Source organism: Bombina bombina, chromosome 6 (assembly GCF_027579735.1).
Source record: "Bombina bombina isolate aBomBom1 chromosome 6, aBomBom1.pri, whole genome shotgun sequence".
Classification (NCBI taxonomy): domain Eukaryota; kingdom Metazoa; phylum Chordata; class Amphibia; order Anura; family Bombinatoridae; genus Bombina; species Bombina bombina.
Genome location: NC_069504.1, coordinates 383,659,610 through 383,671,715, shown reverse-complemented (window position 1 = coordinate 383,671,715; position 12,106 = coordinate 383,659,610). Strand labels below are relative to the sequence as shown.

Genomic DNA, 12,106 nt, shown 5'->3' with positions numbered 1-12,106 from the left:
ACTTAAAGGGCCATGAAACACACATTTTCTCTTTCATGATTCAGAAAGAGAATGCAATTTTAAACATCTTTCTAATTTCCTTATATTATCTAATTTGTTTTATTATCTTGATATTCTTTGCTGAGAAGCATATCTAGATATGCTCAGTAGCTGCTGATTGGTTGCTGCACATAGAAGCCTTGTGTGATTGGCTCACCATGTGCATTGCTTTTTCTTCAACTAAGGATATCTAAAAAATGAAGCAAAAAAAATAATAGAAGTAAATTGTAATGTTGTTTAAATTTGTATTCTCTACCTGAATCATGAAAGAAAGATTTTGGGTTTAGTGGCCCTTTAAACTAGCGTATTTAAATTTAAAAAAAAAAAGCAAACATCTTCTTGTCATAAATAGATGCTTTCTATGAAAAGAAAAATGTTATAACAAAATATGACCCTCTTTTACTTGTTTCTTATAAACTGGATCTTCTTCAGTGTGTGGCTGTCAAACAAGCAAACAAGGGAAGGGAAAGCCTCACATACACAGACGCCTGTTTAATTTACTTTAGTAAGGAGATAGGGAGACAGAGAGAGAGGGAGAAAGGGAGAACCCTGCAGTTTTGTAATTGATTGCTAATAAACAATTACAACTATTTAATTAAATATTCATAGTAGTCCCCATAATTGTGTCCTGGTTTGGCAATTGTATATATCTTTTTCAAAACACCTTGTAAATATCACCAAGGTGTTTCTGTTATCATGTAATAGATTATCATACATATTTTATAAGGCCAAACTCCTCCTGACACTTGCCTTATTTGGAGGAGCCAATCCAGACGTGTTATTGGCGTAGAATAGCCTTGCAACTTTCATTTGGTTAGCTAAACTTACATTGTTTTTCAGTAAGTTATCTTACCATCTCTGCTGAGGCAAATTAGGGACATATATGAAGTAGGGTCAGACTTGTGTACTTCCAAGCAGGAGTGGAGGTAAAAGAAAAATAATTAAAATATAATGCAAATTCTTCCTACTGTGCATAATTAAACATTTCATAAAACAATCCCAAGATGTTTTCTTTGTGCATTTAAGTTACATAAGTGAACAGACAGTATTGCATTTTATTTAGTTATTAGCAAGGATTTACAGACATAGCGCATTTAAAGAGAACACTAAGGAAGCTTCTAACATGCAAAACATGCACCATATTGACAATGTAGCACAAACTGAAAACAGGCTTTACTAAGTGTACTTTAAGCACACTGGAACATTCAGCAGCGCCTTTAAAAGTCAATAAAACTGCTTGCAGGGCTAGATTTTAGTATCATTTTATAACACTTAAAGGGACATGAAACCCCAATTTTTCCTTCATGATTTAGATAAAGCATAAACGTTTTCAATTCACTTCCATTATCAAATTTACTTAATTCCCATGATATTCTTTGCTCAAGAGAATACCTAGGTAGGTACTGTGCATGTGTCTGTAGAAACAGAAGGAAGTAGTTTTGCAATAATGCTTCCAAGCACTACATTACATCAGTTTTTCACAATGAACAACATTGTTAAAATCATTATTGCTTGACTGCCACCTGCTTTTCAAGAAATGATAGCAAGAGAACAAAGTAAATTTAATAATAGAACTATATTAGAACATCTTTTTTTTTAAATTGTATACACTTTCTTAATTGTAAAAAAACTTCCATGTCCCTGTAACAAAAGGCACAATGCTTAAACAGTGCATTGTGTTTCTCAGTTATAGTAACAAGTTTCCTTATGCATGATAAATGAATAATTAAAAACCATAAGATCTTAAAGGGACACTGAACCCAATTTTTTTTCTTTCGTGATTCAGAAAGAGCATGCAATTTTAAGCAACTTTCTAATTTACTCCTGTTATCAAATTTTCTTCCTTCTCTTGATATCTTTATTTTAAATTCAAGAATGTAAGTTTAGATGCCGGCCCATTTTTGGTGAATAACCTGGGTTATTCTTGCTTATTGGTGGATACATTCATCCACCAATAAAAGAGTGCTGTCCAGAGTCCCGAATCAAAAAAGAAGCTTAGATGCCTTCTTTTTCAAATAAAGATAGCAAGAAAAAATGAAGAAAAAATGAAGAACGAAGAAAAAATGATAATAGGAGTAAATTAGAAAGTTGCTTAAAATTGCATGCTCTTTCTGAATCACGAAAGAAAAAATTTGGGTTCAGTGTCCCTTTAACATAATAGAAAACCACACTGATTCCCTGAAACTGAATCTGTAATTTAAACTCACCGGCACAGTTACGCATTACAAAGGTACGCAAGCTGATACACAGGAAATCCTTAAAAGGCTGAGGTTTGGTCAAACGCACCCACTTCAAATAAAGATGGCGAAGCATAGGAATGCTAGGAATTTCTGGTACATTCACCCCTTGATAGATGATGAAAGAAGAAAGAAGGTACTTTTAAATCTAATTTTATTTCAATTTATGGGCGTTTTATGGACAAAGTGCTTACCAACTAAATGTAGGGTCTGAATTTTGGCTCCAATGGGTATTTTCAATTTATTTTCCGGTGGGATAGGAAAGGCTCCATTGCGGTTTCTGAATTTTCCTAAAATATGAACCTGTGGCATGTAGGTCCAAATGGCCTCTACGAGTTCCAAATGTGAAGTCTCCACACCCTGGATGAAAAAATGCTTATTGTTAATTTTAGCAATTTTAACTGATCTTCCCGTTAAAAATATATTACAAAATGTAGATTGGTTGAAAGAACATTAGAAAAAGTTTTCATTCAGGGAATGATTTTCCTCCATTAAAAAGTCACACTGCCATACCATACTATAACTTCTAATAAGAGTTTTTGGCTCCTAAATGGATATTCGAGGGAAAAAATAAATAAATAAAAATGACAGTCTAGTCAAAATTAAACTTTCATGATTCAGATAGGATATGCAATAAAAAAAAAAAAAAAAAAACTTTCCAATTTACTTTTATCATCAAATTTGCTTTGTTCTCTTGGTATTCTTAGTTGAAAGCTAAACGGTAGGATCCTATGCTAATTTCTAAGCCCTTGAAGGCCTGAATGCATTTGACAGTTTTGCACAGCTAGAGGACGTTAGTTCATGTATGCCATTTAGATAACATTGTGCTCACGCCCGTGGAGTTACTTATAAGATGGCACTGATTGGCTAAAATACTACTGTCAAAATAACTGAAATAAGGGGCAGTCTGCAGAGATTTAAATACAAGGTAATCACAAAGTAAAAAAGTATATTAATATAACCGTGTTGGCTGTGCAGAACTGGGGAATGGTAAATCAAAGGATTATCTATCTTTTTAAACAATAAAAAGTTTCTGGAGTAGACTGTGCCATTAATGCTATATTTTGTTACAGTACTATACTTTTTAACTTTTTCTTTCCAGTCACTATATGCAAGACATACTAACCATTTCTTCATCTGCAGCGGCAAGGGAATGTGCAGTGTGCACGACTTAGCAAAGGTTAAATAAAGAGGGCAAAGAGTTTTCTTTACTAAACGGAGCAGTTTATCTATTTATTTATTTGTCACTAGAATGTCCATTAATGAGCATAGCTGCAGAGGTTTGTCAAAGAAATTGCAATACTTGGCTTGGTATATTTTGTGTGCCTAAACCAAGTTTTACAGGCTTAGATGGCGGGCTGAAAATTCGAGCTGCAATGTTAAAAGTAAAAACACAAAACCAAAGAAATATATATATACAGTATATATATAAAACTGTATATGAAAGCCAACTCGAGAAGTAATGTCCAGATTTTATAGATGTCAAACATTCCAGAACAGAACATTCTACCATTTTTTTAGAAGATTATAGGTTTAAAAAAAAAAAAAACAACACTAACTAGGAGGTTTGGGCAGGTCTGCAAAGCTTCAAGCACACCAGGAATGCTAAAAGCTTCATGGCCCCGAACTCTGCGTCTCTCCAAATATCTTGGGTGAAGGCCATAGAGTTGTTCAATGTCTGGCATTTTCTTAAGCAACTTGAGGAAGCTGGAGTCAGTAAAACCTATGGAGGCATAGGGACATATATTCAAGAAAATATATACACAGATAAGAACGGATATATAAAAATAAAAAAAAGGTATTCAATTTTATAATTATTATTATTTATTAGACATAAGAGAAGTTTTAGCGAAAGATATAAAAACAAAATTTATGCTTACCTGATAAATGTCTTTCTTTCCGGATATGGAAGTCCACAACGTCATTCAATTACTAGTGGGAATATCACTCCTGGCCAGCAGGAGGAGGCAAAGTGTCACTCCCCTACCCATAATCCCCAGTTTTTAGACCGAAGGGAAATGGAAAAGGAGTAACACAAAAAGTGTAGAGGTGCCTGAGGTTTAGTAAAAAAAAAACTGTCTTAATAAATGGTGGGGTCGTGGACTCTTCATATCCGGAAACAAAGAAATTATCAGATAAGCATACATTTTGTTTTCTTTCCTAAGATATGGAGAGTCCACAATGTCATTAAATTACTAGTAGGAACCAATACCCAAGCTAGAGGACACAGAATGAACAGGGAGGGAGAATAAGACAGGCAGACCTAAACAGAAGACACCACCGCTTGAAGAACCTTTCTCCCAAAAGAGGCTGCAGCCAAGGCAAAAGTATCAAATTTGGAAAAATTATGCAAATAGGACCAAATTACAGCCTTGCAAATCTGTTCCACAGAAGCATCATTTTTGAAAGCCCAAGAAGAGGAGACAGCGCTAGTAGAATGAGCTCTCAGGAGGCTGCTGTCCAACAGTTTCATAAGCAAAACAAATTATACTTCTCAACCAGAGGGAAAGAGAAGTAGAAGTAGCATTTTGACCCTTACACTTTCGTTATAAACAAACAGGGCAGAAGACTGGCGAAAATTTTTAGTCACCTGTAGGTAGAATTTTAGAGCATGCACAACATCCAAGTTGTGCAACAGACGTTCTTTATGAGAAGAAGGATTGGGACAGAGAGAAGGAACAATGACCTGAATATTTCTACAGAAACCACTTTAGGAAGAAACCCCAATTTAGTACGAAGAACCGCCCTATCCGCATAAAAGAGAAGGTAAGGCAAATCACACTGCAAAGCCGAGAGTTCCGTAACTCTCCGAGCAGAAGAGATAGCAATAAGAAACAAAACCTTCCAAGATAGCAACTTAATATCTATGGAATGCATTGGCTCAAAGGGAGCCTGCTGCAAAACTTTAAGAACAAGATTAAGGCTCCAATGAAGAGCAACAGGTTTAAACACAGGCCTGATTCTGACCAGGGCCTGACAAAAAGATAGAACATCTGGCACATCCGCCAGACGCTTGTGTAACAAAATAGATAATGCACATATCTGACCTTTCAGAGAACTGACTGACAACCCTTTCTCCAGACTTTCCTGGAGAAAAGAAAAAATTCTAGGAATCCTGACCCTACTCCAAGGAGTAGTCCTTAGATTTCCACCAATAAAGGTATTTACACCATACCTTATGGTACATTTTTTGAGTAACAGCCTGGATCATGGTCTCAATGACCGACTAAGCATTAAATCTCCAAGCAGTTAGCTTCAGAGAAACGCGATTTGGATGGAGGAATGGACCCCGAGTTAGAAGGTACTTTCTCAGAGGCAACCTCCAAGGTGGCCGAGATGACATCTTCACTAGGTCTGCATACCAGATCCTGCGAGGCCATGAAGGAGCTATTAGAAATACCTATGCTCTCTCCTGTTTGATACGAGCAATAACTCATGGAAGCAGCACAAATGGAGGAAACAGGTATGCTAGACCGAAATCCCAAAGAATCGCCTATTAGAGCAGCCTGAGGATCTCTTGACCTTGAACCGTACCTTGGAAGCTTGGCGTTCTGCCGTGATGCCATCAGATTTAACTCCGGCACCCCACATTTGAGGGTTAACCTGGAGAACACCTCCGGATGGAGAGCCCACTCCCCAGGATGAGATGTCTGTCTGTTCAGGAAATCCACTTCCCAGTTGTCCACTCCAGGAATGTGGATGGCAGACAGAATACAATTGTGAGCTTCCGTCCACTAAATAATTTGTGCCACCTCCTTCATGGCTAAGGAACTCCGAGTTCCTACCTGGTGGTTGATGTAAGCCACTGAGGTGATGTTGTCCGACAGAAACCTGATAAAGCATTGTGAATCGCTCTCAATTCCAAGATGTTTCTGGGGAGAGCAGACTCCTCCCGAGATCATAGTCCCTGCGCCTCTAACAAGTCCCAGACTGGTCACAATCACCCAGGAAGGTCTCCGGAAGCATGTGCCCTGAGACAGATGGTCCTGAGAAAGTCACCACGAGAGAGTCTCTTGTAGACTGGTCTAGATCTATCCTCTGAGACATATCCAAATGGTCTTCCATTGTCTGAGCATGCATAATTGCAGAGCTCTTAAATGGAATTGAGCAAAGGGAACGATGTCCATGGAAGCGACCATCAGAACAATTACCTCCATACATTGAGCCACTGATGGCCGAACAGTAGACTAAAGAGAGGCAAGAGGAGAGAATTCTGGATTTTCTGACCTCCGTCAGAAAAATTGTCATAGATAGGGAATCTATTATGGTCCCTAAGAAAACCACCCTTGTAGCTGGAACAAGGGAACTCTTTTCCAGATTCCCTTTCCAACCATGGGAACGCAGAAAAGACAACAATATCTCTGTATGAGAGTTTGCTTGTTGAACAGATGGCGCCTGAACCAATGATGTCCAGGTAGGGCGCCACTGCAATTCCCAGAGACCTGATCACTGCCAAGAGAGCCCCCAGAACCTTTGAGAACATTCTGGGAGCTGTGGCAAGGCCAAATGGAAGAGCAACAAACTGAAAGTGTTTGTCTAGAAAGGTGAAACTCAGGAATTTGTGATGATCCCCATGGATGGGAACATGAAGATACACGTCCTTCAGGTCTATGGTCGTCATGAACTGACCCTCTTGGACCAAAGGAAGAATGGAACAAATGATTTCCATTTTGAAGGATGGGAACCTGAGAAACTGGTTGAGGCACTGTAGGTCTAAAATGAGTCGAAAAGTTCCCTCTTTTTTGGGCACCACAAACAGATTTTAATAGAATCCTAGACCCTGTTCACTCCCAGTGAGGAAAGGTCCTGAACGCAGTTCAAGAATGCCTCTTTTTTTACCTGATCTGCAGATAATCATGAGAGGTGGAATCTTCCCCTGGGAGGGAAAGTTTTGAATTATATTTTGTAACCCTGAGATACTATGTCCACAATTGCAAAAAAGTATACACATATGGCACTCTAATCCCACACAGTTAATTAGATTGGTATAAAATGGTATACATCAACAAAATACAAATAAAAAATTTAACTTTATTAGATATTCTTAAAAATGGGTACTTTAAAATCAACAAGAGATATGAGGGTTCATCACCATATAATGTCCTGGTAATAAATGTACCAGGAAAAAAGTACTTTACAATTGAGTAGGTCAATATAATGGTGGGGTGACTATAATGTAATGTTACGGCTCTGAAATAGATTGAGGTCTAGCAAGTTGATTCCCCAAACTAGTGTTAGTGTTTGGTGCAAACAGTATCAAATTAGATGATACAACGTGTTTATGTTCCCCTTTAAGGAGGTTATTCAGGACTTAAATCTTGAGATAAATTAACTAGATCCAACAGTTACAGCAGATTAGATTGGTTATGTATGTGTATTTATATTGAGATGCTTTAATGGATTTGTGGTCAGATTCTTACAGGGCAGTAAAAATTACATATTTGGTAATATACTAAATATATAGTCCCTAAATAGTTGGATATGGAGAATCCAAAATTGCAATTTACTGCACGTTTTTAAGAGTTGTTAGAAATATTTATATATGTGTATATTTTAAAGAGAACTCAATAGATATAAGTGCCGCTAGCACTGAGATGTAACCTATTATCCCAAATTGTCTATGTTATAAAGTTTTATTATATTTGCAGGGCTGCAGCAGCTGTGCTGAGTGAAAGTAGAACTGCTATTATTGTCTGCTTAGCTATCTGAATATACCCGCATCTAGTATTGTTTTAAGTAGTATGGATATTATTAGGTACATTATAATAATATTACTTACTAAATAACAGCGCCGTGTATGATAGCTACAATGTTACTTGGACAATGTATCCACTTGAGGATGTTAACTAGGTAACTATGAGATAGCTATATCCTAGAGTGTATGGTCATCTTAATATCTGGTTAAAAATTATTTGGTCATAGATCTCGGTACTTTATACCTTAAATATATTACACAAGTATGTGCATGATCTCTGTTGAACATGCCCCAGCGGAAGTAGTTCTTTTGAATTCAGTACGTTAAAATTATGGCTTGTTAGATCTTATGAAAAATAGTAAAGAGGCATATGTCTGCCCCAATACTTGTTCATCAAAAATTTCATAACGCAATGAAAGTTATATTGCTCCTGAATTAAATAGTTATAAAGGGGCATATCAATCTGAAATTGCACCTCAGTAATGAGTTAAATCAGTTAAACCCAAAAAACGCTGTAACAAAGTCAAGCCCCTAATAAATGACCTAACAAATCTGAGTATACATTTGTTGTCAGCTCAGATATCATGTAGGTAACCATAATATACTACTTGGTTATTAAATTCGAATGATCCTATATGCCCTTTCCACTGACATGTTTCACCGGCTTCTCCAGCTTTTTCGAAAGCCCTTGACAAAACAGGGAAAGTCTGCCCCCCACTTGATCCGATCCCGGACCGGGGGCTGACCCTTCATGCTGACTTAGACTCAGCTGAGGGTTTCTTTGATTGCTTCCCCTTATTCCAAGACTGATTGAGCTTCCAAGAAGACTTGGACTGCTCCTGCTTAGAAGGGGGAGAGGAAGACTTTTGACCTTTGAAGTTACGAAAAGTGACGAAAATTACTTTGACGTTCTTTTGAGTCTGTTCTTCTTGTCTTGCGGTAGATAAGACCCTTTCCACCCATAACATCAGAAATTATTTCTGCCAGACCAGGTCCGAACAAGGTCTTCCCCTTGTAAGGATTCGCCAGAAGCTTGGACTTAGAGGTAACATCAGCTGACCAAGATTTTAGCCACAATGCCCTGCGGGCTAGGACAGTGAAGTCAGACATTGTGGTTCCCAGTCTAATAACTTGCATGTTAGCATCAGAAATAAAGGAATTGGCTAGTTTGAGAGCCTTATCTTGTATCTCCTCCAACAGAATCTCTACTAAAATTGATTCAGACAAGGCGTCACACCAATAAGATGCTGCACTTGCTACTGTGGCAATACAAACTGCAGATTGCCATTGAAGACCTTGATGAACATACATCTTCAAAAAAGCTTCCAGCTTTTTGTCCATGGGATCCTTAAAGGAGCAGCTAGGGATTGTATTTCTCTTAGCCAGAGTAGTAGTAGAATAACATAGAACATAAGTACAATGAAATTAAAACAGAACAGATATTAGAGAATAACAATAAGTAGCTAAGATGTGAGCTAACTTATAACTCCAAGAGAAAAGTGACCAATCAGAGTAGGAGTAGTGACCATAAACTGACCAATATGCAGACAAACCTCCTCTTTCTTTTGCTGCTCATCAATGAGATAAGTCATGCAAATGTTTCTTATCAATTTATATGTGAATTTTAAATTATATTTTTATTGCTAATTATTTGTTTCTTTTTCTTATTACTTTTCGTTTTATTTTTATTTCTTTTCTTCACTTTCATTGGTTTTCCTGTATCATTTTTTCTTTTCCATTATTTATTTTATTATTTATTTTCTTTTCCTTTATCTGTCTATTTCTTTGTTGGTCCGTGTATGTGGTCCTTTTACCTTTTCCCCTTATTTACTATTCTCTTACCGGTTTTCAAATTTTCAGTTTGCTTTTTTCCATCAGGCGTTTTGTCGGCCGTTTTACCCTGTAGGTCTCTCCTCTCTCTTTACTTGTGTGCGCATCTTCCGTCGCCATTTTGGGGGCCGTCCTAAAGTTTTTCCCCGCCCTCTCTCTTGGCTGACATGAGAGAAAGACTCATCAGCAGCTCCAGTGAATTTCCAGTGAAATAGTTGACATTTTGTTGCTATTTTAATTGTGTTGTTTCTTCTCAAAGCCTGTCAAGTTTTTTAATACTGTGTTGGTTATTGCTTAGACTCCGTTGCCATCTTGTGGCCATATATTATATTTATACAAATAAGTTAAAACTTTTTCTGTCAGTTTTTGTGTGGTATTTCTTTTTGTACATCTTGCAGAAAGAAGCTATTATATTTTTAAATATTTTAAGATTATAATGTCTGAACCTCCTGAGTGTTCTACCCCATTAACTACACAAACTGTACAATCTATGATAGATTCATCAATGAATATTTAGTTTAATAAAATCTCCTCATTAATTGGTATAAAAGAAACTAAAAAGTCTCTTTAAGAAAAAATCCATCTATGGCTGTTAAAGCAAGTAAAAAACTTATTTAAAAATCTCGTCAGTTACTGGCTGACGTTACGATTCCTCACAGTAAAGGAACAAAAACCACTGTAAAAAGAACCCTGCGCCCCAAGTGTACTCAAATGGGGGTTGCTAGGGTAATTTCAAAATCAAAACCTAAAATTAAATCTTTTGAAAAAATGTCTTCCTCAAATTCTAATACTTCAGATGAGGAAAATTATACTGACATTAATTCAGATTCTTTTTATGATTCTGATGATTCTAATTATTCTCCAGCTGCTAAAAAAACATAAGAAAATGATAAAAAATGTAAAATATTTTAATCAGGAGGATAAAGAGTTTACTGACTGTTTAGATAACCCCAGACTTAACCCAGGTGAATTAAATCATCCTCGTTCTGCTGAGTGGTGTCCGTCTATTGACTTGGCAAAATTCATAGATTTCCAGCTACGAAAACCTTTAAAAAAGCAATCCCGGAACAAAATGAGGGCGGAGTGTACTCACCCCTTACTCCCCAAAAATGCTTCTATTACTCCCGAAGTTGATCCCAAAATGTTAAAATTTATTGGTGCCCCGGTTTATAAGATAAACAAGGGTGTTGACAGATCATGGAAAATCTGTCAAGTTAAGTTACTTGATACTGTGGGTCCTTTAACTAAGTTATTTGAAATGTCAGAAATTGGGGTAGCACAAAATTCTCCTTTGGATCCTTATATTGTACGTGAATGGGTCCAAAGGCTCCTCTGTTTTGTGGGCAACACTAACACAGCTATGTCCCTTGAAAGATGGCGCAACATTTTGCACAAAATTGACCCAAAAATATCTGATTTTGCCTCTAATAATAATGCCTCTGACGACAATGGCCTTTTTTTTTTGGAGACTCTTATTTGAAAGAGTTGAATATGTTAATACATTTTCTAACTTAAATAAAGTCAAGACCTCTGTCAAGAAAATTTTTTACCCCAACCAGAATTTCTCTGACATGGCCGGGAGAAGCAGAGGCCGCTTTCCCGGCCGTCAACCATTCTTATCCAGGTCTCATTGTTTCCAATCCCATCCTCCCCAGTATCAATCTCAGTACCAAAGGAACTCCCAAGAACCCTCAACCTCTTCCCTTTTCCCATCAAGAGGACGTCCATGGAACCAAAGAGGTTTCAGGGGCATGTTTCCTTCCCATGCTCTTTTTTCCCCAGACAGAATTGGTGGCCAAATGCCTTGCTTGCCCAAAATTGGGTTTCAATTACCACGTTCCCTTGGGTTCATCGAGTGGTGTCAGGCATTCATATTGAATTCAGCTCCCATCCTGTTCAAATAAAACCACCTCAGCCTATTCATTTTTCTCAAGAAGACAAAATTCTGGTCCAAAATGAAATTTCAACCCTTTTTTCCAAAAAATCTATTCTCCCCGTACTTCAGCCTCTCAATATCTTTTTTTAAGCAACTTATTTCTGGTCAAAAAGAAAAACAATCAGTTCAGACCAATTATAAATTTAAAATCCCTAAATGCTTATGTTGCACACCATCATTTCAAAATGGAGGGTATTCACATACTAAGAGAATGTTTGAGAGAAAACGATTGGTTAGTTCGTCTGGACCTCACAGACGCTTAATTAACTGTGCTAATCGCCCAAGAACATTGGAAATTTTTAACCTTCCGTTGCGAGGACCAATTTTGGAATTTCACCTGCCTTCCTTTTGGTCTGTCCTCTGCTCCTT

The 12,106-nt window shown here is 37.2% G+C and overlaps 1 protein-coding gene across 3 annotated transcripts in view; it reads right to left on the bottom strand.

Annotated features, from left to right (window-relative positions):
* FBXO38 (F-box protein 38) overlaps positions 1-12,106 on the bottom strand; it is a 128,679-nt gene that overhangs the window by 98,739 nt on the left and 17,834 nt on the right. For all 3 annotated transcript variants that reach the window (XM_053717087.1, XM_053717085.1, XM_053717086.1), the window contains exons 5-7: positions 3,836-3,999; positions 2,471-2,636; positions 2,247-2,384 (exon numbers count right to left, since the gene is read on the bottom strand). In XM_053717087.1, coding sequence (XP_053573062.1) covers positions 2,247-2,384; positions 2,471-2,636; positions 3,836-3,999 — 468 coding nt within the window. The remainder of the gene's footprint in view (positions 1-2,246; positions 2,385-2,470; positions 2,637-3,835; positions 4,000-12,106) is intronic.